We start from the raw sequence: 27,862 nt of genomic DNA, 5'->3' as shown, positions 1-27,862 counted from the left end.
ACAAAAGTCAGTGCGTCATTGTTTGGAAGGAATGACAAGGGATACAACCATATTGTTTATTGGTCAAAACCAAGGATTATACCAAAGACTGGAAAGTCAACCAAATGTTAAATAAACAAAGTCAAGCTGAATAAGCCAGAGTCAGCAGTGCAGGCCACTGCTCATTTGTGTTGTAGTGTATATCTATTAGGAGCTACAAAAATGACTTCAGGGAGGTTATTTTTTCCAGTTCCAAATGGTCATAGACTGCAGTAAAGTTATTTGACTTAGTGTTGTTGTACATATAAGTGACAAATGAAATAAAACAACAACATAAAGATTTTTCTCATTTATTCAGATTTTTCTTGTAATTGCCACCTGTCTGTGTATCATAGACACCTAACTAGGATCCAGAGTGGCTACAATGTGATGTGCAGAGATATAAATAGGCTCATGCCTGCAGAGGGCAGTAGTGTTTCTTGAAAGGTTTGACTAATGATGCAGATTTCAATACCAGCATGAGTAATTGGATTAATGTAAAATTTCCTCTGCATAAATAACAAATACATAACTACAACAATTCTCAAAATAAAGTCGAAATATGACTTACAGGAAACTTGGAGGTGTAATGTTATTATATGTTGTTATCCTTGGTCTGTTGGTATGTCTGCTGTACTAAAGCATCTTTGTCATCCCTGATGTTACTGTAGCTTTGTATGATTCTCATATTTAACACAATTCTATTGAATTTGTGTCATTATGAACATTTTCAGACAGTTGTTGTCTTTAACAAAAAGAGGCCACACATTGTCAGAAATGTAAGTTAACTCTTAAAAAGTTATAGCAATATTTCTCTCTTGGTTAATTAGCCCTTTAACAGTTCAGTCTGTTTTTAGGGATATCTCAGTTTCTGGCAAAAACCAGAAACCAATAGTAGACATGTGGAGTAGATACACTTCAGGATATTTTGGAACAGGTTTACAGCTCAGACAGTAAAAGTACAAGCAGTTGAACCAAACATCTGTCAAACTGCAGTAAACTAACAGGCCAAAGTACATCTTTAATCTTCTGTTAATGGCATCAGTTGTCCATGTTTACTTATTGAATGGACTTCCCCAGACAAAAGTGTTTAGTATGAGATTAACTGGTGTCCTTCCATCAGCTGAGCAGTTGACAGCAACAGGGGGGTCTGATATTAAACAGAACAAACTCATCTGTTTCATAATGAGAGCATGTCCATCATTACTGGAAACAACATCAAGACACAGAGACAAACATCTCTCTTTTAGACGAGCATGTTTCAAGTTATTTACAAAGAGGATGTAGAAGAAAACACATTCCTGCTGGTTCATCTGAAGAACTTAAACCTCGGGTCACTCACCAGTTTACAGCTGTTGTTTTTCCATACAAAATACTTCAAACCGTATGGGTATTTGAAGGCTGTAATATGTGCAACTGACAGCCAGCCAGGATTTGTGCTTTCACTCTTCATCATCCAAAACAAAATAAATTCAAAATAAATTTTTAGTAAGTGTGCATACCTAAACAAGGTTGTTTGTCAGTGCATTCAGTGCCAACTTTCTTTCTATTGGTGGGATGAAAGTATACCGATCAGCCACAACATCTCTTTACAATGCAATGTTCTGCTGGGAAACCTTGGGTCCTGACATTCATCTGGATGTTACTTTGACATGTACTACCCACCTAAACATTATTGTAGACTAAGCACAACACAGGGGCCTCCCCCAGCAAGTCAGTGCTTCCACCACACCACAAAAACTGCTCAGAAATGTCTGAAGGAACATGACAAAGAGCCCAAAGTGTTGACTTGGCCTCCAAACTCCCCACATCCCAATCTGATCCAGCATCTGTGGGAACTGCTTAATATTTCGTAGGTCCTCCAAATGCCACCTAAACAGATCTGACCCATCGTGGCATGGACATGGGACCTCTGAGGTTGTCCTGTGGTATGTTGCACTGGGACATTAACAGGGGATCCTTTGGATCCTGTGGGTTGCAGGATGGGACCTCCATGGATCTGCCCTGTTCCAGTTCATCCAACAGATGCTGGATCAGACTGGGATCTGGGGAGCTTGGAGGTAAGGTCAACATCTTGGGCTCTTTGTCGTGTTCCTTGAGAGATTTTTGAGCAGTTTTTCAGTTTGCACACCCAGTAGACACAGAAACACATTCCCATTCTTTTGGAATGGTGTTGTGTCACCTGATGAGTCCTCTCTTTTAGCTGTTAACTATCTTCATGCTTACTCTGTTCTCTCTCTCTCACTCACACACACACACACACACACTTGCTCTCTCTCTCTCTCTCTCTCTCAGCTTCTCTCTTTCTCTCTTTCTCTGCGTGTATGTGGTATTCTCTCTTAAACCAATCGGCCACAATCCCTGTAAGTCAATTATCTTTCCTGTTGTCAGACTTTTAAAAACTGATGCTCTTTAGGTCCTGCTCCACCCTGTTGACTCCTGGTGTTTATTAGATCCAGAGTCCTCCAGTTCAGCTCATCAGAATCCTGCTGCACATCATATCCATTCACCATCACCTCCTCTCCACCACCACTAGTGTCTAGACTCCATTGAGGGATATTCCTGTATTGCTTGTGGAAGGACTACCCCTGTAAATGATGATGTCACAATGGTTCTAATTGTCAGACTCCTTTCATATTATTTTCAGCTTCCTCTATTAGGCACACTATGGTAAATAAAACCAATGTTATTATGTTCTGAGTGTCTCCTTCAACTGAGTCTCTCCTGATGAATAAAATCAGCTTTTGTTTAATGATGAGTATGAATGGTGGTTTTAAACACTACATCATTCATTAAAATGCAATTTTTCACATGCTCAGTACAATGCACATTTGAGTATTTGTACACATTCCATATACTGTAATTTATAAACGTGCCATTTTTAAAGAGATCTTTAAAAATCCTCCAGCAACCTGCAGAAAAACAACTGAAGAGCTTCATTCTCAAGTGACGTATTAGTTTAATGCCCTTTTTTTTTTGTTGAATAACACAAAGTAAAGGTAATTTTAGTTCTTTATAAATGACTGTAAGTAACATATATTCGGATGATAACACTTCAGTTGTTACAGTTTTTTGTAACACTGATTGACAGTAAGGGGGAAGGAAGTTATTGGTTCCTCATCCATTCATCAGACAGGTACGGCAGCAGAACTGACGGTAAAGCTTCTTTTCGCAGAGACGGTTGGACTTGACCATGTCACAGAACACCTCATCAGCTGACAGAGCAGAGCAGAGCACAGGCAGAGAACCAGCTAAATAAATGAAGGCTGAGCATAAGAACTTTACTGTCTGTTCACTGTTTAAGTACCAAGGGAAGTTAGGTTTGGTTTGTATTAAACATTTCCATGATTTGGGGGAAAATTAATATCCATGAGTGATAACCATTTTTTGAAAACATAATCTTGAAAGTGTGCGTGTTTCAAGCTAACACGCTATACAGAGCCATTACTTCAGAGAAGTAACCATTATTTACTGGTGTCACTGTAAATCTGCATCTGGATTCACTATCACTATAATGACATCTGGTCATCATGGTCATCTTTGCATTTGATGAGTGTTTTCATTCTGCCTGTACTGTGTATGGATACCAATATGAAAAGTCGTCTTCTACTTATTTTAACTTTGTTCCATAGGTGAAGTTAGATTACCTATCAACTTGTTGGACAAAGGTTTTCTTAAAATGTGGTCACCCTATACAGTTGTCATTCATACCTGGCTGAGGTCTGTGTAAATAATCAACAGTGACAAAAATCTTTGGAATTGGTGCAATATTGATCAAGAACAGTGTACCTGGCCACTGCTAACAGCTACTGCAATGTAATACAATGGACAATCACCATGTACCACTGATAAAAACTTTAATTTTACTGAGAAAAAAAAAAAAGGAGCTGCTGGAATACCACTGTCTCCATCTGTTAGTTTGTGTTTTTTTTTTTCTTTGTATCACTGTTTTCTTCAATTTTTATGTAAAGCACTTTGAGCTTTCCTTGTAAATATAGTTTTTGCTTTTTCCTCTTTTCTTTTTACTATAACTGTCCTTTAGCACCAATATACCAAGACAAATTCCTTGTATGTGCAAACTTACTTGGCAATAAAGTCTGATTCTGATTCTGATTCTGTATGCATATGTAATTCTGTATTGTATTTTAATTTACTTTGCTATGTACAACTGTCCATTGCATTACATTGCAGCAGCTGGTGGTGGCTGGGTAGACTGTTCTTAATCAAAACTGCACCAATTCCAAAGATTTTTATCCTTATTAATCATTTACACCTGAAAACATGGGAAAATAATACCTAAGACTAAAAATACCAGTTATCCTTTAAATATTTTGGTATGTAAATCAGACAGCAAGGTTAGTTTTTAATCATCTTAGTTAGCTGCCATCATCTAAACATAAAATGGATCAAGTATATTATTAGGGAAATGTTCAGTTCCCAGAGCAGTTAAAATGTGCTATGCATATTTTCAAACTCACCATTACTACATGATGCATTCACAATACAAGTCCTGCTGACCAGACTATAACCTTCTTTGCATTTGGTGCAGGTTGTTCCAGGACCACTGCAGCTCAGACAGTTTTCTTCACAGCTGGAGAGACAGATAAACACAAAATCAGAACTGAGCTGAAATCATTACATCCTAAACAAACACATATTTGTTCTATTTCCATTTAAAGAAAGAAACTTACTCTTGGAGGTACTAAAATACTCATTAAATTCACTTTTAAATGAAAATACAAAAAAATGTGTATTTTTTTTCCTTTGCAACATGAAATTTAAGTTTTATTCTTCAAATGTTAAGTGTGACAAAAGAACAAACAAACCATTATACCCTAAATGACTGATATAATGTAGTTTTTTTTCCTGGTTACAGTATTATTGTGAGAAAAACATTTTAAAATGATGCAGAGAACCATTCTTCTGAAAGTCTTTTTGACACAGATACCAGATCTCTGTTACTTCTTCTTTTGTCTCTAGCTAAGAAATGTGTCTTGTTACTGTGGTCTGCTCCACAGGTTCCCATGGTCAATATGTGGATATCACATATATCAGCATTCTTTCCCCTGGAGAAACTGACTCATGATCTCAATCATGAACCTGACAAATGACAAAGACTCTGGAAACCCTTGCACTCTTTTCTACAAAAGCTTTGACTTTTCTTATTGTTTCTTATTGTCTGTATGTTTGTTTTTTTGTTTTTTCTTTTGCTTTACTGTATTCACTCAGTCATTTAATCCTGGATTGAAATGCATCTAGCTTTTTCCTCCTTCCAATACACTGCAGCATTTGTTGTTAATTTGGGGTGGGTTTTTTCTTTCTTTTTTATTCTTTCTTCTTTTGTGTGTGTGTGAGTGGTATCTTATCCTGTTTAAATCATATGTATAAGCTATTTTTCCACTCTGTATGTTCTGTTCTTAAATTTAAGATTAATTCATTAAAAAAAAAAACAATTATGCAGAGATGAATCAACAATATTTGTGAGAATTTCTCACCTGTAACACATCTTATGAGGGACTCCTGCTGCCTCTCCAGAATAGTAGCCAGGCGAACAGGTCTCCACACACCTCCACTCCTGCTGCAGGTAGCCCTCAGCACACTGGATACACTCTTCCTTACCTGGTCCTGTAAGAAAGAGTTTTGAAACTTAATGTCATGCAATATCAAAACCTGCAGGTCACTGTGCACACATTATCAGAAGCACATGTTACTTTTGGAAAGAGGTGATCAAAATACAATCACCGGCCACTTTGTTTGGTCCACCTGTTCAACTGCTTGTCAACACAAATATCTAATAAGCCAATTACACAGCAGCAACCCAATGCATTTAGACATGTAGACATGGTCAGGATGATCTGCTGAAGTTCAAATTGAGCATCAGAATGGTAATGGGATATTGGTGCCAGATGGTCTGAGTATTTCAAAAACTGATTTTTCCACACAACTACCTCTAGGGTTTACAGGGAATGGTTTGAAAAAAAAAAAAAAATCCAGTGAGCAGCGGTTCTCTGGGCGACAATACCTTGGTGATGCCAGAGGCCAGAAGAGGATAGTCAGACTGCTTCAAACTGTTAGGAAGGCAACGGTGACTCAGATAACCACTCATTACAACCAAGGTCTGCAAAAGAGCATCTCTGAAGACACAACAAGTCCCCAAAGCAGACAGCTACAGCAGCAGAAGACCACACCAGGTGCCACTCCTGTCAGCTAAGAACAGGAAAGTAAGACTACAGTTCACATGTTCTCACCAAAATTGGACATTGGAAAAACATTGCCTGGTCTGATGAATCTGGATTTCTGCTGCAACATTTGGATGGCAGGGTCAGAATTTGGCATTGACAACATGAAAGCATCCGTCCCATCAGGCTATGTCTGAACTGAATTAAGGCAGCTCTGCAGGCAAAAGGTGATCCAACCTGGTACTAGCAAGGTGTACATAATAAAGTGGCAGGTGAGTGAATATTCACACTTATACTTGTACCTTTTTACCATTGAGTGATAGACCACAGCTTCTTTACCTCAGGTTTCAGAATCAGCATTTGCCCAATCATTAGCAAGTTTAATTTCTGCTGCTAGGATTGTTCTGCACGTACCTGGCAAAAACACTGACCTGTACAAGTCCTGCAGGAGGAATGACATGGGCTGCACGTCATCTCTTCAAGATGGAAAAATGTTCCATTGGTGCATTCAGGAACACAGGTCATCCCCGCCAGACTACAATTAAATCCCCCCAACTACATTACAATACTTTGTTTTAAAAAGTTCAAATAAGAGTAGTACTCTGTCTGTCTTTACATACCTGTAGCCTTCGCTGCAGGCACTGCATCTATCTGCATACCTCAGGCATCTCAAACAGGTGTCATGACACTTCAGACACTGTCTCTGAGCTGACACAGTTCAGAATAAAGTTATCAGTATCAGTAATCAGCATCAGTAATATTGCGACAACTGGGTTTCCTTAACATTTAACATGTATTTATGTCATAGAAAAGAAAACTTGTGTCTCATTCTCTTTATTCAAGCATAAACATTCCACAGTTAACAGACTTAATTAATAAAAAAAATAACAACTAAGTTCGGTCTACACCATGGATGTGTTCACTTACTCTCATCAGCAAAGTAACCTGGGGGGCAGGTATTGATGCAGCTGGAGTTGAGTATGTTGAGATAAAGACCTCTTCGACAGGAGAGACAGTCACCGGCTGACTGGCCAACGCATCTTTCACAGCCTTTATAGCAGCGTCTACAGCGACGAGATGCTATGTCTTCGTAGTGTCCCAGTGGGCAGTGGCTCACACAGGTTCTACACACAAATGTGCAAAGACAGTTAGCAGACCGCAGAACATGGACTTCACTGGTAAATTTTTGGAGGCAAAACCAAACAAAGTTGAGTTCTTTTTGGAAAAAACAGCAAAACTGCAAATGATGAAATTGGGATTGTGTGAGTTGTGGGGTAGATATGAGAGAAACTGCACAGTTGGTGACAATTGGATTTATGACATGTTTCACATTACACACAATGAACTGATCCATTGCTTATATGAAAACATTAATTAGTACAGCCTCCATCCAATTCTGAGGACTGCCTGCCTAAAGCAATGATCAGCATGGAAGCTGGTGTGACTTTCCACTCGTCCTCATCTTCTTCGGTTTCCTTCTGTCAGCTCTTACCTGCCACTTCTCAAGCTGCCTGAGCTGAAGTGGACACAATTGAGGCAATGGTCAGCATCTGGTCCATCACAGCCCTGGTCTCCACACTCACTGTGGCATGGTCCTTGATGAACAACATATTGATTACGATCAATACCACCACTGTAATCTTTGCATCTATAACATGCTATATTTGTTATTCTAAGACATGGGACAAGAAGTTATATGGTAACTGTAATATTACATATTTCCGTTTAGAAGTGAAGGTTAGGAAGTATTTGACCTCTTGGATTTTCTCACCATTGTACTCATCCTCCTCCTCCTGGAGCTCTGGCTCCTCCAGAAGCTCTTCTGGGGTTGGGATCTCCAACATCCTTGAACGAGAGTGCTGAGTTCTGTAGGGCTGGTAAGGGTTCTGAGATGTGCCATATAGGATCAGTGTCCATTGCTTTAGGTTGCCTGTACCAAGTAGCAGTCATAAAAATAATCAACATAAAGCTTTTTGCTCCAAATAAAGACATTAGCTTGAAATGTATGAGTAAATCTAAATGTAAATGTGTGCATGAGTGTGCATGCACTGCTGGACCTTACCCAGAACCTCAGGGTTGCGTGGCTTTGATGGTGAGTCAATAATCTCCAGAGTCCATGTACCCTGTGCTCTTTCACCCCAAAAATGAACTGTCATGAACTCCCAGTCCCTGAAGCCCTCATTGGAATTGTCAAACAACCTGTAAACAAAGAAAGGTGAAATGAGGGGTGTTAAGGGTGACGTTAAGCAGATAAAAGTTCCATGTTAATGGACTGGAGTACCCCTTAAAGCTAGGGTTAACAATTAGAATCTAAAGCACTTTTATCAAAATTCAGGGCATATCTCCTCTTAGTCCATTAGCTGCCTCTGTGTGTATGCAGAGAAAAAATCAGGTATTTCTACACAGCCCTGGTTCAAGAAGTGGGATATAAATGAAGTGGATCGGTGCAGTCCATTCTAGCCAATCATAGAGTTTGTGCTCATGTACAGAAGATGGGAGGGTATAAAGGGGGCAGTGGGAGCCACAAAGACAGAAATTCAGGCAAATGCTAACATTACAGAGCAAAGATGGATAACGGCAGACAGCCTAAGAGGAAACAGACAGAGGAATATACATTTAAAAAGAAAAGCTCTGACAGAGCCAGTAGGGCAGTATTTTGTCCTGTTTGTTCTTGGTATGTTAGTTAAACTAGGATAAGGGTTGTGATTATCAATGTCTGTAGCTACTGCATGTTAGCTTCGCTGCAGCTATCGTAACACACAATCTACGTGATCTGTTGTTGGTCACTCTGTATTGTGATTTTTGTCCTTACAACGTTTGCAAAGACTTTCACAGACATGATAACCTGAAAAAAATTTTGCATGCACAGTGGGATTGATACATAATTTGAAATGCTTGTGGCGGCTGTGGCTCAGGAGGTGGATGCCCACCAAGCAGAAGGTTGGTGGTTTGATCCCCGGCTCCTCCAGTCCGCATGCTGAAGTATCCTTGGGCAAGATACTGAACCCCAAATCGCTCCCAATGCATGTGTGCATTGATGTGTGAATGTGTGTGTAAATGGGTGAATGTGACATGTAGTGTGAAGCACTTTGAGTGGTCAATATGACTAGAAAAGCACTAGCACAGTCCATTTACCATTTGCCAGATGAAGTTACCCTCTTTGATAGCTAAGATAGCCTAATAATCTACAGGTCTGGGGGGGTGGGCATGGAGGTGGGGTTGTTCCAGTTTGAGTCCAGGACGCAGGCAACCCCTTTGCTAATATTAGAAGGAGCATGGCCTTGACCTGCACTATATTAAAAGTTCCCTGATATAACTTCAGCTGTGAATTTATGATATATAAAAAAACTGACTTCACTTGACTTGGAAACAGATAGCCTGGTCTGATGAATCTGGATTTCTGCTGAGGCAGAGGATGGTAGGTTCCCAATTTGGTATCAAGAGATCAAGATCAGTGTGTCCAACCTGTCTTGTGTCAACGGTTCAGGCTGGTGCTGGTGGTGTAACTGTGTGGGTATTGTTTTCTTGGCACACTTCGGCCCATGCTAGACAATCATGGTTTGAATGCCACAGCCTATCAGAGTATTGTTGCTCAACATGTTCATCCCTTTATGACCATCCTCTAATGGCTACTTCTAGCATGATAATGCCCCATGTCACCAAAACTGCATTAGGGTACATTGAAACACAACTTGTAGAAAATTCAGAAGCAGTGTGTCTTACCAAAAACAATGTTGCAGTTACCTGGGATACTCCACAGGTCTCAGCGTAAACTCTTTTCATTAAAACCTTTTTTTATTTTACAGACAATAATGAAAACTTGCCCGAACTTTGCATATGAAACAAAAACCACAGACAGATACCACTATCTCCACTATTTAGTAGAACTGACCCTTTAAAAAAGGACTAATGTGGGCCTCATATATAGTTGGACCTGCAGTCTGCATTGGTGTGCAGTAAAGCTCTCACCTCTTGGCCAGTAGCTGTGATTTTGTCCCTGATGGAGATATGACGTTGATTTCCAGGTCTCCTCGTCGTGGGTGGACAATCAGAACCTTTACCACCACATGCTCCAGGTAATCCACAAACTGCTCAGGTTCCTCTGAACATCCAGAGGTGGTAATGCTGCTGTTCAGGCTTTGGCCAGCAGGGATGTACCTGGAACAGCCATAGGCATTATGCAATTACATGATAAATCTTAGAATAGATTGCCCAGATGCAAAAAAGGACATGAGCAGTGGGTGCATGTTTTTCATGGTGGGTGTATTGAGTATATTTACATAAATAATAGCAAGTTTTTATTCACAGTCTTCATCTATCTGCCAAGCTCTTGAACAATAGATAGCAGATGGGTATTCTCTCAACAAGACATAGGTGTAGTTTGCGCCAAAACATCTGTCATCCATCCTGGAATTTGGATGACCCCCCCACCCACACACACACACACACACACACACACACAATTTGATTTTCCTTTGCCAAACTGAATCGAGGGCCTAGCCAACTGAGGAGTGGAAAATATTTTGTCAGTGAAATTACTTTTGGCTGCATCTGTGTATGTGTGTGTGTGTGTGCATGTAGTGTATATAAGCTGCATTCCTTTTATGCATTCTAGCCTCAACTGTGCATGTGCGCGCGCACACACACACACACACACACACACAACAAAATAAAAGGAAAACACAATTGCTCTGCATTTGCACTTGGACGCATGTCTCCTCTGTAGGTCTCAGCCTAGCCATTAGTCATCAGGTTTAAAACCCAACAAGTTTCCAGCAGATTGTATCTTAAACAGTATGAAGTAGAATGCCAACATCATAATAAGATGTATAGACACTACAATACAGAGAGGTGGCTTGCCACTGGCTATGAAATGTCATCATAGTAGTAGTTAATTTGTTCTCCTGTTGAACCTGAAGCCACTGCAGTTCTTCTCTGCTGTGTACAGCCAGGCTGAATTTCTACAGAAAGTCCAGTCTGCCACATATTGCACCTTTACCTCACCTAGTGCGACGCTCAGCTATCTGAGTGCAGGTGTGCTGAGGAGGAACAGTCCTCCACTTAGTAGCCTCCAGCACCATGGCCTCTGCATCCACCAGGCCAAAACCATACAAGTGGCTGACTGTGGGAAAAGACACAGATTGATCACAAAACAAAGAGCAACATGAGGAGAAGGTAATAATAAAGGTAATAATACCTCAATAATTTTCCAAGGTCTCTGTGAGTTGTTGAAATGGCCTGCATAGCACTCATTTTACTTAACAAAACACTATCTTTGTACTTCAAGTATTGAAGTATTTCAAGTACAAAGCAGTCACTGTACTATGTTAGTATTAGAATTAGAATGCAGTGTGCCTCTGTGTCCGGCAGCATTGGTCTTCCAGTCATCAGCTTTCAGGTGGACAGGTCTAGATGTCTTCACCAGAAGATATTGCACATCCCTCCACGTCAACAGAAGGCTGCGGGAAAACACAGACACAGCTCAGCACATTTGGCCACACAGACTGACTCATGACTTTTATCTTTGGCATTTGATTGTTGAAAGTCAATTTAGTTTCTTCAGTTCAACTGGGTTGGAAGAAATGTGCCATGTTTTTGACTGATTTTGGTCTTGTTTTTGGTTAACTTTAGACTTTACAGTGCATTCACATATGCAAACCAAACAATGCAGGAAAAGGAAAGACACCATTCATTAACTGAGGCAATAAGGATTAGGGTGGTGACATTCTATATTTTTTTCTTATTTTCAGAAAATTCCACAAAAAGAACCAACAAGCAATATATCTACAACAAGTACAGTCTGATGATATATTCTCTTCCTCTGGCCAACAGAGCTTCATTGTCCAACAACTATTAAAAACACTTCAATGCATTGACACCAAATTTCATTTCGCAGCTGAAAATAGTTCCTGTGACCTGTCCATCTGTTGCAGGACATTACTATACCCTTTTTAAAAAATAAAACAATATATTTGTTAGACATTTTAACAATTTTACATTTTAATTACCAACCAATTGCCTTGGTGCTGAGAGCCACACACAGGGTAGGGGAGTCAGACTACTGCAAGATGAACCAAAGGGGCTTTCACACCAAATGCTCAGGTGCAATGTTGTGCAGAGCAAGGCCATTACCACCAAAGGAGAGTGTGGCTCAAATAAATTTAACTTTGACCCAACCATAATGACCACCACCAGAGCTGAAAGTTACAACAGCATCAATTTGTGTCCCTGTTATCATTTTACAATGAGTTGACCAGATGATCAACTCACTGGTACAGTTAAATAACATAAGTAATTAAAAATATGATATTATATTATCTTATTGCACTGTACTACTACAACATTATTTTTCAAAGAGGAGTGTGAATATCACAAAAACATTTTATACTTTATTAAGGGGTGTCTAAAAATGAAAGGAAAAAACTAAACTAATTAAGAGGAAAGAAGTATACTGATCTTTTTGGCTGCCTAACTTTGAACTATCTGGGTGAGAATTTCTTGACACAGCACCTACAGGTGGGACGACCTAAACAGACAGACAGAGGACAGATGGAAGAGCAGAAGGGGAGAACAGACTAATGAAATGATTAGTATAGCATAAACAGCAAGATATAGAAAACTTGACTGACTTGGCCTCCAGGGCAAGAGCTATGATTCCAGCCACAATGGGAGCAGAGACAGAAGTGCCAGTATGACCATCAGTGCAGCGCTGTCGGAGGTCAGTGGTCACCTGCAAGGGAGCACAAACACAGTTTAATTCCAGTTTGATGAACTGTTTATTGATCTGGGGTCAGGCCCCTCCAAAGGGTCACCAGATAAATCTGAAGAGTGATTGATGAAAGATCCTGGTCTTATCAAATACAGAAAAAGTGACAGTGACTTCAGGCAAGTTTATTTACACTTAATCAAAACCACCATCTTCCCTTAACCTTAACCAAATTCAATTCAATTCAATTCAATTTTATTTATATAGCGCCATATCACAACAACAGTCATCTCAAGGCACTTTTCATATAGAGCAGGTCTAGACCGTACCCTTTAAAATAGGTATTTACAGAGAGAGACCCAACAGATCCCACCATGAGCAGCACTAGGAGACAGTGGCAAGGAAAAACTTCCTTTAAGAGGCAGAAACCTCAAGCAGAACCGGACTCAGGGTGGGCGGCCATCTGCCTCGACCGGTTGGGTTAAGAAGGAGAGAGAGAGGGGGAGAGGGGGGAGAGGATAGCGAGAGAAGAACATAGCATAACACAGGTTCCATATCAGATGTAAGATGAGGCCAGTAATACAGCAGTAGTAATGATAGTAATGATAATTAAAGTATTAACTGCTAACATAGCAATACAACTAATAGCAGTGTAAGTCATTTCTAATTCTAGCAGCAGGTGTTGAGTGGAGTTGTAGGAGCAGCAGGAGACTTGTCATCACAGATCAGACTCTACAGCTCCAGAGGCAGAAATACCTGTAGAAAGAGACAGAGGAGGAGAGAGAGACGGAAGAGCACAATACTACAGGAAAGGGAAGATACTGAGTTAATAACATGTTTATGGGATATGAATCCATACTGTGGAGAGAGAGAGATCGAGAGAAGCTCAGTGCATCATGGGAGATCTCCCAGCAGTCTAGGCCTATAGCAGCATAACTAAGGGATGGTTCAAGCCTGAGCCAACCCTAACTATAAGCTTTATCAAAGAGGAAAGTTTTAAGCTGACTCTTAAAGGTACAGAGGGTGTCTGCCTCCCAGACCCAAACTGGGAGAAGGTTCCACAGTAGAGGAGCCTGATAACTGAAGGCTCTGCCTCCCATTCTACTCTTAGAAACTCTGGGAACCACCAGTAAACCAGCATTCTGGGAGCGCAGAGTCCTAGTAGGATTGTAGGGGACTATGAGATCTTTAAGGTAAGATGGAGCCTGACCATTAAGGGCTTTGTACGTAAGGAGGAGGATTTTGAATTCTACTCTGGATTTGACTGGGAGCCAATGTAGAGAGGCTAACACAGGAGAAATATGGTCTCTTTTCCTAGTTCCTGTCAGTAATCGTGCTGCAGCATTTTGAATCAGCTGCAGAGTCTTTAGAGACTTGTTGGGGCAGCCTGATAATAATGAATTACAGTAGTCCAGCCTAGAAGTAACAAATGCATGGACTAGTTTTTCTGCATCTTTTTGGGACAGAAAATGTCTAATTTTGGAGATGTTACACAGATGTAAAAAGGCAGTCCTAGAAGTTTAACCAAAGTGCTTTAGTTACCTAAACCATAGACAGGACTCTGGTTTATTCAACCCAGCCATTTCCAGGTGACCCTCCTGCTGTTATATATGAAGAGCTTAATTTACTCATTCAATAAAAAAAGCACGATCCATGCCAAAATCATGTCTCCTGCTGTTGCAGTCTAGCTGTGAAGAAACATTTCTCGCAGACAGTTGATGTTGATGAAATGCTGTAATCTACAAGTTCATCATGTTTTTTAATGTAAATTCCTAATTTGAAAAGTAGCCAACAACTATATCTGTAGTGAAAATGTAGTAAAGTGCAATAGTTTCCTCTGAAATGCAGCAAAGTATAGAGAAACAGAAAATGGAAATATTCAAGTAAAGTACATTTATCTTAAAATTATGCTGTACTTGAAGCAGTGTACTTAGTTACTTTTCACTTGAGTTGAAATGCTCCACTGATTTGATATTCCACCAAAAATGTTTTTTTGTTTTTTGCCATCAGATCTTCAGCAGTCATCTCTTTTCTCAGGTTCTGGAAACACCACTGATTGAACAATTACAGGCCAACAGCAAACCTCTCAAACTAAAAAAAAGCCTTTGGCCCTAAACAGTTTAAGAGTCAGGACTATGACCACACCACAGCACTTAGACTGTTGTTAAAGTCCTGAATGAAATCCAATTTTACAGAGAGGGGAAAGTTTCAGTCTTGGTATTACTGCATCTCAGTGATGCATTTGAGACAGTAAACCACAACATATTTTGTCCAGTTAAACAAAGATATAACAGACATGTTGTCCAAATGTTTATCTCGCCATAGTCACGGACTGACTGAAAGAATTCCAAAATCTGTATATCTGAGTATAACAATAAGTAAGAATTATGTCTTGCAGGGTTCCAGTTATGACATAATACTTATGATTTTTGATATATATTTGGGGGACCTGACTAATCTTACGTACGTCCCCCTTGTGCCACCAAAACAGCTCTGATATGCTGGGTCATTGGCATCAAACCTCTAGACAGTGTCCTGTGGGACACTGGAAGTGGAGTCCTCTGGGTTGTGGGGTGGGGCCTCCATTGATTTGGCTTGTTCCAACCCATCCCACAGATGCTGAGTCAGACATTTGTGAGCAGTTTTTGTATGTTTGTTTGTCCTGCTGGGGGAGGCCCCTGCCATTGGGGAGTGCTGTTGCCATGGGGGTGTGCTTGGTCTGCAACAATTTTTAGGTGGATGGTACGTGTCAAAGTAACATCCAGATGAATGGCAGGATCCATGGTTCCTCAGCAGAACATTGTATTGTAACGAGGTGATCACTGCTATTCACTTCACCAGTCAGTGGTTTTAATCCTGTGGCTGTTGAGTGTAAACTTGCTTTGCCTTACATATACATATGTACTATTTATTGTTACTGACAATGAATTTTTATCAGTCATAGTCTCAGACTTGGTGATAGGGATGAGCTAGGCCTTCCTGTCCGTGCCTGCTCAAACCAAATCAACGCAGCAAGAATATTCATTGCTGTTTTTTAATCATTGCTATGTATCTACACAGATTAAATGTCTTTCAGGGACCTCACTGGAAGAGTGGCAAACTCAATCTAGCTGCCTCAGTGGCAACATGCTATAGGGTTGCCACTGAGGCAGCTAGATTGAGCTTGTGTACGTAATGAGTCATGCCAATGGATATTGAACTGGGCCTGGAGTGGTGTCCACACACCTTGACCCAACAGGCTTTGTATTGTAGACATAAGCACACTTTTTCAAGTTTTTAATTCATGCAAGTTTTAGAATACTATCTGGCTATTCTGATTGTGAGGGAGAGTGGGAGACAGCTCAGAGAAGCAGCTGTACATTGCTCAGAGGTGAGAAAGTTAACCACAGATTTACTAAACCAGTCTTTCCTTTTGAAACTGTCAGAAACATATCTGATCTCACCTTTGTGTGCACATTTGTTTTTGAGTGTGGAATAGACTCATTGTTGCCCTTTGTTGCTGCTGGGGGAAAACCAATACTCAACAACTGTTGAGCAGCAGTGGGTGTGTGTCTGCCCTTTGGCCTCAGGAGGCAGTAATGAACAATGCACTGAACAAGACAGTGCACTAGTTAAGGGAAAACGTTTGTTGTTATTTTACAGGCTCTGTAACAGGAGGAGTGGGCAGCACAGCGGCGCAGTGGTTAGTACCATCACCTCACAGCAAGAAGGTTCGGGGTTCGAACCCGGGGCTTTTCTGTGTGAAGTTAGCATGTTCTCCCTGTGTCTGTGTGGGTTCTCTCCTCCCACCTCCCACAGTCCAAAGACATGCATTAGGTATGTAAGTACATAAGTGGGGACTCTAAATTGTCTGTAGGTGTGAATGTGAATGGTTGTTTGTCTATATGAGTGTTGGCCCTGCAATGGACTGGTGATCCATACAGGGTGTACCCCACCTCTCGCCCAGTGGTTGGTTGAGAAACACCAGATCTATTTGAATCGCTGAAAGAAAAAAAAAGAAATCTGAAATGTGGGGCATGATTTAGAGGTCTGGAATCAGGCAAGACAAGTATAGAGGCAAAACCAACACTTGCCTAACTCTGTGCCTTTCTACATTGCTGTGCCATGAGTTGATTTGTCGTGATCAAGTTCTTTCTTTGTTTAAAGGTCATGATCAGAAGGAAGAAGACATTAACAAACAGAGCCTGACAGGAAACACTTCAGTTGACCTGACTGTTTGGCTGGCCTCCACCTCACACACTGCACTGGATAGCTGGTCCCGTCATCACTCTGGTTGGTTTTACACAAACTAAAGCATAATATTTACACTGAGGAACACAGCCAGAGCCAAAGACTGGACCCAGCTCCAGATTCTCACTGTTAGTTGTTATATGCACCATGGTAATGCTTTTATTGCTGTACATCTGGCAGCTTGTTGCGAACATAAATTATTATGTCTCTTCACTTGGTCATTTTTCTCTTATTTTCTATCCTACATGACTGTAGAACCACAACACAGTGTAAGCAAACACAATCTCTGCTGAGCTTTGGTCTTCTACACACACACATACACACACACACAAACACACATACGCATGCAATTTACACTTTACAACAACCTTTGCCCACGTTGGCTTCATGACTCTGGAGTACACACCTTACCTCATTTCTCATTGTGTCCTAGAGAGCTGTTCTGTTAATGTCATTATTTTGAGAAATGGTCTCCAATTTTTCAATTTTAAGCTTTTATCAGTAGATAAGATCACATAGCCATTTTATCAATCATAAAACAAGAACATGAACACAAATATGACTCTATGAAGCTTTGGTGGTGTGTCTTGTTTGCTCCATGCTAACATCTTAGCATACTGTCACAATCACAGGTTATCATTGGTCATTTTTGATAGGTTGCCAAGCTTCAAGAAGTCAAGAAGTCAGACATCAGAGTGAGTGAGAGTACAGGAGAATGCCAGTCTTTTTGTTGAGACTGTGACAGACAATGAACAATACCCCTCATTCATGAGGTATTTTGGCTTAGTTTCTGTTGATGTTCAAAAATATTTGTTTTGAACTGTCTAAATTCTAAAGTCTAAATTCTGTTTGCACTACAGTTGATGACATTTATCCAGTACTTACAATCTTCCTCTCATTAAACTCTCCACTGCTGTAGGTTGTGGCTATGATGGAGCTGCAGGCCTCCAAGTACCAAGGCTTGTTTCCATTCTCTGTGGTGCTGGAGATAGAGATGGTGTAGATACTACTGGTGTAACCGTCGCATGAACAGTGATCACCCTGCCGACCACCATTACCTGACGCCCAGACAAAAATAGACCCCAAGCCTTTGCGACCCTGTGTGACATAAATACATAGTGCTATGGTGCTGTGACTCAATACAAACATCAGTCACACAAACATATGTATTTTTTTCCTTAGAGACTGGTCAGACCTTCTTGATGCCTCGCTCAAAAGTCTGCTTAGTTAGTGGCCCTGGACCATCCACTGTCTTGCCATCATCTTTTGGCCCCCAGCTGGCACTGTAGATATCGATGTAGTCAGGTCTGATTCCCAGGGACTTGGCCTCTACTATGTCAGTCACATCACCATCCAGCATCCGTATCCCTGTGTCCATGGTAAAAAAAAAAAAAAAAAGTATTCAGTATTCTTTACTCCACCACATTTTTACACACAAATCTTATGTTGAACTGCTCTACAGTACATGAATAGTTAGAACCAGATAATCCAGCTCACACATTAAAATTCTGTATACACATTAATGCAACACTATCATCTGTTGCTGCTGTTGCTTTATGTCTAACATCATAAACTAGTGAGGATGCTGAACTTTTCCCAGCATCCTATAACAACACTTTTTTCTAGCTATAATGCAATGTTCAAATGAATCAACCAGAGACACTATAAAGTCAGCTAATGTTCAATCTACTCATTTAATTGAATAGATCTACTGCACAGCTGAGCCATGCTACAAGGAAACAACAAGAAATTCAGATTCTGTGCTTTGATTGAATATTCTAAACATCAAAACCTTGGGGGATTCATGTAATAGAAACACATGAATGCTCAGCAGCATGCTAGTCACTTTGTGTCTGTGGCAAAACAAACCTCATTTTAATCATTCAGAGTGAATGAATCATGATGTTTTTCTCTACATATTCTGGTTTGTTTGTTCTATGGTTATAATTGAGTATCCTACTTGAGTAGGTAACACAACATTGAGCCCTGATCAAGTGTCTGCTCTTGATCCCTAACAAAAGAGGGTGCTAACTAGCACCATTACTGTGGACTTAATATGCAACAGAGAGATCAAGCAAACTGACAGTGTCATTCTTTTGAGCTGGATGCAAATGTTAGCATGGTAACATGAGGGACCATGGATGTCTCTACCAAACTTTATGCCAATCCAAGTAGTGGATTTCATTAGATGTCACTGTATAAGTGAACCTTTGCCCTGCTGGTGGTGCCAGATGAAGATATTTATCTTGGATTATCAAGTGACACTACTAGTGTGGCTAAAAGGATAGTTTCAGGGACTGACTCAAACACATGCCAATGCAATAAAACAGGTAAAGAAACAAATTCAGGTAACCTGCAATAATGTGTTGAGAAAAAGACAGAACTTTACCTCCAATATGAGCATTGTAAGCAATCCCAACAATGCAGTGGGAGTTATTGGCCACTGCTGCAACTTCACCTGCACACCGAGTTCCATGTCTACATGTAAATAGAGGGCAGACACAGAAATTACAACCTGACATACAACTGTGATCTGCATCACTGGCAAGCTGTCCCCCTGCACACAGCTTGAAAATGTATTACTGTGACAGCGAGACTCTATCCCTCTCTATGTTCTGATTGACTCTGGCACAGCTGAAATTTTTCTTGATGAAAACTGGTAAAGTGGAAAAGTGGCATCTCTTTGATGAGTCTAAAAGAGTCCAAAAACTGTCAACACCCTGGATGGAAAAATCCTTACCTGGATCACCCATTTCACTGCTTGCCTTTCCCTCCTGGTCTCAGGGAATCACCCAGAGTTAATCTAATTCCTCATCTCATGCTCCTATTGCGTTGGGTCAGCTCTAGCTCAGGCTCCACAACCCCAAGCTAGATTGGTGCTCAGCTCAGTCTCGAGCTAGAGTATGTTTTGTCACATAAACTGTTTCAAGTCTGCTCTTGCTCCTCAAAGACTCGCTGCTTCTTCCCCTCCTGAGCCACCGGTCTCTTCACTGTCCCTGCCGCCAACCAATATAGATGAAGTGCTCAGGAACTGCGCAATTGACCTGCTGCCTGGCGCCCCTCTTCCCATCAGCTGGCTCTGTTATCCTGCACTTTGCAGGACATGATAGAGATGTATATTCTCCCTGACTCCCTGGGCTGCCAGTCTCATCCGCCTTTCCTCTTCCCCTGTGGGTGCAGGATTCTTTATTGTCAAAAAGAGAGACAGCTCTCTCTGCCCCAGCAGATTACCATGGCCTTAACTGAGTGATTACCACTTGGTCCACACCAGAGATGAGGATGAGTGGAAGACAGCATTTAACACTCCCCTCGGAAACTTAAAGTATCAGGTAATGCCGTTCAGACTCACTAATGCCCCTGCTGTGTTTCAAGCCTGGTGAATGATATCTGTTTGGCTTTTGCGTACAGCCAAGAAGCTGAACTTTTGCCAGGCTAGGTGGGCCAGATCCACAGATCCCATCAGCCAGTTCACCTTCTGAAACCATACTTCCTGCATCCTGATTGGTGGGCACAGGTGATGGCGGCACAACACATGCAGCCAGATCCATGTAACGTCCCAGCCAAGTGACTATTTGTGCCTAGTCCTGAGATATTCTCTCTCTCTCTCTCCCTCTCTGTCCACTCAATATGGATTCATATCCCATATTACATGTTTCTAACTCTATATCTCCCCTTTCCTGTTGCTCTTCCATCTCTCTCTCCTCTTCTGTCTCTTTCTGCAGGTATTTCTGCCTCTGGAGCTGTAGAGTCTGATCTGTGATGACAAGTCTCCTGCTGCTCCTACAACTCCACTCAACACCTGCTGCTAGAATTAGAAATGACTTACACTGCTATTAGTTGTATTGCTATGTTAGCAGTTAATACTTTAATTATCATTACTATCATTACTACTGCTGTATTACTGGCCTCACCTTACATCTGATATGGAACCTGTGTTATGCTATGTTCTTCTCTCGCTATCCTCTCCCCCCTCTCCCTCTCTCTCTCCTTCTTAACCCAACCGGTCGAGGCAGATGGCCGCCCACCCTGAGTCCGGTTCTGCTTGAGGTTTCTGCCTCTTAAAAGGAAGTTTTTCCTTGCCACTGTCGCCTAGTGCTGCTCATGGTGGGGTTTGTTGGGTCTCTCTCTGTAAATACCTATTTTAAAGAGTATGGTCTAGACCTGCTCTATAGATTACTTTGAGATTACTTTTGTTGTGATTCTGCGATATATAAATAAAACTGAATTGAATTGAATTGAATATCCCAGGTTCTGCAGTGGGAGCTTTCATCCAAGTTCTCCTGCCACTCAGGGGTGCAACACACTCTCCCCTTCCTGAAGCAGTGGTTCTGGTGGCAATCCATTTCCCAAGGCCTTTGTAGCTGCCAGCTCTGTCTGCGCCCACAGCAAATCATCCCACAAGTCACCTGTTGGACTGTTGCACATCCTGAGCTGTCCCTGGTCTCATATAGCCATGGATTTTGTGACTGGACTCCCACCATCTAAAAAAATGTTACAATTCTGACCATAATTGACCATTTTCATTTTTCAAAAGCTGTACAGCTGTCCCTTTGTCCAAGCTCAGTCCAGATCCATGGTATCCCTGCTGACATTGTGTCTGACCAGATGCCCCAGTTCAGGTTTGGAAAGTTTTCTGTGGAGCTTTGGGCGCATCAGTCATCCTCTCCTCAGGATACCACCCCCAAACTACTGGGCAGGCAGAGCAGGCAAACCAAGACCTGAAGACAGCCCTCCTAGCTCACAGCCCCCCTTGTGACTCTTAATTTCCCCAGTGTCTCCTACTGTGTTTTGTTTCAAGTTTGCTGCTGCTCTACTCTGCTAAAATCCTGATTTTATGATGTTGTCTACAAAATCACCAAACACATAAGTTAAACACAATCGCTGTGCTGTGCTGTACTGAGTTTGACTTTATTTACCTCTAAAATTATGACTCAGAGAGAAATTTCTTTTGCAAGTAGTTAAAGATTGTCCAGAAAGTCACTGGATTTGGCAATTGGTGCTTCTTTTAAAGTCTGCAGAATTGACACACTAAGGTGGCAACACTGCCTATAAACACCCACTTGATGATGCTATAGAAATCTCAGTGGTGGACATTCATGTTTCTAAGGCTGGCCTTGCTGTTGCAGTCCATCCAAAAATACTCAGTCTGCATTTAGAGTCAGAACTTTGCTGTAACCAACAGTAAACAGTGTATTTTTAGATAGTTATTAGTTATTTTGAGATTAATTTAAGTTCTTAAAATTCAGGATGTGACATTAATGTTTACATAAATAACACTTAAATGTTTAAGTTATCATCAGCTCAGTAAAGTTTTCCGCATTTTGTCTTTGCATCAGTTAAAACTGTTTGTAGCTGTTCACAGTTACCAACATCCTCCCCACACAGTATTAAGTTGTGCTACTGTTTCATTTGATTTGGGACATGTAGGAAGCCTCACTGTCACGTGCCTTCTTTTGACTCATTTCAATGAATTGTACAGAGCAGCATAACATACACCATGTTATATACATACATGTTTTCATTGCGAGAGTCATAACGTGGTGTAGGGTCATGGTCATTCCCATTGACATCATAACTTGCTAGATGGTCCTACAGAAATGATTAAGGACAACAAAGGAAAAGGCAACAAAAGGTGAGACAGCAAAAAGCACTCACTGTTACTTAAGTTTATAAAATGGAGTCAGTATACACATTATCCTTTTCTATCGCAGTTTTGTGTGTGTGTAGTATTGGACTGATGAAATTCCAAGCTTAGGGCAATAACCCAACACATACGTAGTTCTGAGCCAGATCAGGGTGGTTTCTCTCAATGCCATCATCCAGTATGGTGACCACCACATTTTTGCCTGTGTAGCCCCTCTGCCAGGCTGAAAGAATGTTCATCTCGGAGCGACATCGGCTGGTCTTATCATTGCAGTGCTGAGGAAAAACACAGATGACAAACACCAAATGCCTAAACTTGTTTCATCAAAATGGAAATGGTAGGATGAATGATTCAGTGCACTGTACTTACAATGTACCACATGTTGGACCATTTAGGGTCATTGAAATGAATGAAGTTTGCGTCACTTTGGGCATACCTCTTAACTCTTGGTTTTACTATCTGCTGCTGGGCCCAGTCCACCTAAGAATGGAAATGGTAAGAACACTCAGTTTCAAGTGTAAAACAAACCCAATTGATTTTCTACAGAAGCCCTTCTAAAATACCTGTACAATTACATAGATAATAAGTTATTAATGGATTTAAGGATAATGAAATTACTATGATATGTGTATGCATCCTACTATAGTGAAGAGCCCTTACAAAACAAACCTCTGCAGTTGTATGAGTATACACACACAGACAACAGATATCGGGAAAAAATGACTGACTCTTGGTATATACCTCTGCAACTACAATGTCAGACTCTTCTGATCATGTGACAGTGATTCTGCCTGCAAAAACCCTAAAAGTAAAGTAGCTGAATGGAATTATTCCTTTTATTATTTATTATCTATTATTTATTTGCTTTTGCTGTTATGACTTGTTTAAGTGGCTCCTATGAGGCCTGTGTCAACTATTATACTTTTTTTTATTTTTAAACACATCAGACAAAATAGTCTTTTTCTGTCTTTGCTGTCAAATGATGACTTTCACTACCATCCTCTGTGATAAATACCATGTTATAAATGTGGATCCTGCATACCCATTGATTATATGCAACTGTCCCCTTTTTGTTTTGTTTAATTGTGTTTGTTACAGACAGGTTGCTCACTGTGACGCACAGCAATGTGTAGTCACATTTTGTAATTTGAGTTTTGTGAATTATTTATCATTTTCCCATGTAAGTTGGTAAATGGGGTTTTATAATGCACCTCCCTGGTGAGATGGCTTAGTGTGACAGCGGTCAGCTCCTCTTCAGACTGGCAGAGGTGAGAGAAGGAAGCACACAATCTGTTGTCCGTCTCACCATTCTTCTGTGATTAAAACCACACATATGTGGCCCATAGAATTTTGGTGCCATGTAAGGGTAAATGCCATCTGATGACCTTTTTATCAGGATATTTTTGTTTGTTTGTTTTGGGTATTGTAATGAAACGTGGATAGGATCTTCTTCTTTTCCTTTCGGCTGTTCCCTTCAGGGGTCACAGCAGCGAATCATCTGCCTCTATCTAACCCTATCCTCTGCATCCTCTTCTCTCACACCAGCTAACTTCATGCTTCATGTCCTCTTTCACTACATCCATAAATCTCCTCTTTGGTCTTCCTCTAGGCCTTCTGCCTGGCAGTTTCAACCTCAGCATCCTACTACCGATATATTCACTATCCTTCCTCTTTACATGTCCAAACCATCTCAGTCTGCCCTCTCTGACTTTAACTCTAAAACATCTAACATGCGCTGATCCTATCCATCCTCGTCACTCCCAAAGAGAGCCTCAACATTTTCATCTTTGCTACCTCCAGCTTTGCCTCCTGTCTAAACATGGATAGGATGCTATTGTGACTTAGACTTAGACTTGACTTTATTGATCCCTTTGGGTTGACTCCCTCAGGGAAATTAAATTTCCAGCAGCTTATAAGGAAAGAAGCAGCACGCAGGACAGTTCGCAAACGACAACAACAACTGCTTGCAAACAGGGATAAAATATAAGATTAAAAAAAACAGTAAACTTAATTTATACAAAATATAGATAGAATAAAATAAGGATGAAATAAGATAAATATAGAGAACAATTATTGCACTTTGTGCGCAAGCTTAATTTGTCACACATGAATATTTGGGTATGGTACTTTGTCTTGTCTTACTTTAAGTCTTTACTCTTTATATGGCTTGTGCTGTAAAAATCTTGTTTCATTTCAAAGTTAATATGTGTTCACACAGACCATTTGTGTACACATTTTGCTGTTGTTGTACTTGTAATTTAAATGTATTGCTAACGCTGCTAGCCTAATTGATGTCCCAGTCCAAGTTGCAGTTGTAATATTAGGTTGTGGCATCATGCTGAAAAAGTATCGGCAGGGTGTAAGCCAGTTCACCTGGAGAGCAATTACTAAATATATTATGCACGTGCTGTAGTTCTAAGCAGCAGACCTAATAAGGCTGGAAACAAATGTATTTTTTTTCCTTTTTTGTAGTTATCATTCAAGAGTGGTAATCCACAGTTGTTTGTAATTTCAGTTGTTTTAATTTTACTGTATTTTTAGATATAAATGTAAATGTGACCTGGATATGAGTGAGGAGAGAAAATACTGGTCTTGGGTTTAAATGTTTTTACCACACATATGTATGTGTATGAATAAAGACTGGTAGAAGTGAGAGAAGGAAGTACATGATCTGCTGTCTGACTCACCATTCTGTTTTTTACAGAGGTAATGTAATCTGACTACAGGCCTTATGTTATAGATTCAATGATCTGGTCAAAAATGGTTTCAGAAATTATTATTTAATTTAGAATTATTGTAATTGTACAGAATACAACAAAATTAGGCTGCAATTAATATAGACTTCACTTTGCTACTCACTGTATATTATCGAGTTTCCCTCACTCAACTCAACCCCAAGAAGTTTACCTATCTTACAAAAATTGCTTGGAAAATGTGTTGTATCTAAGTAATAGGAATTTTGCAGTGAGTAACTGTTGATTGTCGACTGGATGATGAGTCTAGTATGGGGGTTCACACCAACACGCATCATTAGTTCATCATTAAATTCAGCAAACTGACTATCACATGGCATGTCTCTTTAAATCAGCACTGGAGTGGAGTGAATCTGTTATGGGGGAAACAACCACACTGCACTTTTTTCCCCACCCTAAACCTAGTCCAAGTGAAGTGAACCTGTGTCCTTTCATTAACTGGTTTTTATTTCAATGTTGGTTACTACCAAAATTAGGGAATTTTCTAACAAGTTAGATAGAAAAGAAAATACTAGTCAATCTTCTTAAATAACAAGAAGTATACAGCAATTTAGCATATAGCACTGATGAACTGCTGAACTGGAAAAAATACAGTTTGACAGATCTATGTGAAATGCTGCCAGTGTAGTACTCTAACCTGTGTTTGGAGTTGGGCTTTAGACAAGAGGAAAACTATGTTCATGTAACTATGTCTCCTCCATTATACACTTTGACTCCACTTGAAAGAAACTGATCAGAGGCTCACCTTGGGGTCCATATGGATGAAGCTGTGGGGGCCCTTCAGAGAGTACACAGCTCTGCGAACCACTCTGCTGTGGTGGAAATGGTAATGATCCTCCAGACTTCCTATCTGACCAAACACATAAGACAGCAACATCACAAACTTGGTCCACACCAAGAACCAAGAACATTTAGCAGTTAACTGTAAACGTATCTGAGCCACTCTTATCTATATGGTTTTTACATTGATGTGCTCTGACATTTTGAAATAAACAAAGTTCTCTATATTCAAAACACATTTTGGCCATCTGTATATAATACATTATGTCACTTAGTAAATATGCATGTTCTCTCTTGACTTTGCACCAAAAATGTGAGCAAGATCCTCAGCACATGTGCACAGCTGGTGCACTGAAGCATAGTCCTCAGACTACAGTCTACTCTGACTCAAACCATTCCTCCAACTACATCTGCCTTACATCCTTCAACCACAGATAATTTGTGTTTCTCTCTTTATAGACTGTAGGCATATCTAATACTATATAACAGAGGACAGGTTTTGGTGACGCTTTATAAAGTGTCATTACATTTTAACTAAACTAATATTTTAATGTTGATAAATCATTTACTGGGGCTTTATAGATCACTTTTCAACTAAGGAGGTGATATTGTTTACATTCACTCCAACAGGGTTTTTACCAAGCAAACAAAAAAAATGCTTGTGGTACTCATACTCTCTGAAGATGTGAATGTTAATGAGAGGATTTAGTCATTCTAGAGGTGGATTTTAGAGTGCTGACCTCATGAACAATCTGAATCAATTCTGAGTTAGTTTTCTCTGTCAAGAAAATGTAGCTAATTCACAGCATTTTAATGTTTTTAAGTGGGTTAAAGTTACAAGAAGTCTATGTAACGTCGTGTGGGTTGGATTATTATTAATGATAGTAATTCTATTTCTCAAATGTAGTGAGGCCATTTTGATCACATCTTTCAAATGAGGGTAACATCTGTCTGGCACAGCGGTGGGGCCAGGGTTTCACAGTGAACACCGCTTCATGCTGCTGCAGTAAACACACAAGCAACAACCACAACCAAACCATCAGCAGTACCTGTCCCAGGTTTAAATATCCATATTTTGCAGCGACTTGGTCAGCGTGCTCCGGGCCACCTGAGATCCGCACCGCCCAGTGGTTTGTATAAAACGCCCCGTGTCCTCTGACCACCGACTGGCTGACTTCAACAGTGAACAGAATGGAAAGCAAAAATAAAGTCATCCTGTCTTCAGAGTCGGAAAAAAATAAAATTCACTTTACGGGAGAAGTGTTGGAGTTTGGAGCAGCGAAGCTTTGGCTCACGTCCTTCGATCATGTTGTGTCCCGGTGAAATTCACTCTTCGGTTAAATATGTCTCCATGCTGTGGAGAAGTTGTGCGATTAAAACCTCACAGCAGCAGCAGCCAATAGCGCCGAGAGGCTCTCAAGACCGCGAACCAGACTGAGACCGGATCAGGTCAGCGCTGTGTAATCTCACAGGCTGCTGCTGCCCCACACATTCACATGCACTGATTCACTATTATATCACATTATATTCGAAAAATCTTCCCTTAAATTAG

The 27,862-nt window shown here is 40.5% G+C and overlaps 1 protein-coding gene across 1 annotated transcript; it reads right to left on the bottom strand.

The window, feature by feature from the left end:
* Positions 1–42: 42 nt before the first annotated feature.
* pcsk6 (proprotein convertase subtilisin/kexin type 6) lies at positions 43–27,754 on the bottom strand. Its single transcript, XM_018672056.2, has 21 exons — positions 27,360–27,754; positions 26,276–26,380; positions 23,147–23,257; positions 22,909–23,052; positions 22,646–22,722; positions 19,523–19,611; positions 18,329–18,501; positions 18,019–18,231; positions 12,827–12,927; positions 11,553–11,656; positions 11,202–11,319; positions 10,167–10,355; positions 8,260–8,396; positions 7,969–8,127; positions 7,690–7,792; positions 7,125–7,321; positions 6,818–6,905; positions 6,629–6,732; positions 5,514–5,643; positions 4,497–4,609; positions 43–3,233 (listed from the first exon to the last, which is right to left on the bottom strand). The coding sequence occupies exons 1-21, from the start codon at positions 27,522–27,524 to the stop codon at positions 3,136–3,138; spliced, it is 2,718 nt and encodes a 905-aa protein (XP_018527572.1). The 5' UTR covers positions 27,525–27,754; the 3' UTR covers positions 43–3,135.
* Positions 27,755–27,862: the final 108 nt, after the last annotated feature.

This window comes from Lates calcarifer, unplaced genomic scaffold, assembly GCF_001640805.2.
Source record: "Lates calcarifer isolate ASB-BC8 unplaced genomic scaffold, TLL_Latcal_v3 _unitig_950_quiver_259, whole genome shotgun sequence".
NCBI classification, from domain to species: Eukaryota; Metazoa; Chordata; class Actinopteri; family Centropomidae; genus Lates; species Lates calcarifer.
Note: the sequence above shows the minus strand (reverse complement) of the source record. Positions and strands in the feature narration are given on the sequence as shown.

What these genes read in the sequence shown, in the direction of transcription:
- pcsk6 (XM_018672056.2), bottom strand. Translation starts at nt 27,524, where the DNA reads ATGACTTTATTTTTGCTTTCCATTCTGTTCACTGTTGAAGTCAGCCAG. An exon ending in GACTCTCGCAATGAAAACAT is followed by an intron (nt 19,612 to 22,645) that starts GTATGTATATAA and finishes ATTTACATGTAG; the next exon opens with ACATGGAACTCGGTGTGCAG. An exon ending in ATAGCTGAGCGTCGCACTAG is followed by an intron (nt 10,356 to 11,201) that starts GTGAGGTAAAGG and finishes TGGCTGTTCCAG; the next exon opens with GTACATCCCTGCTGGCCAAA.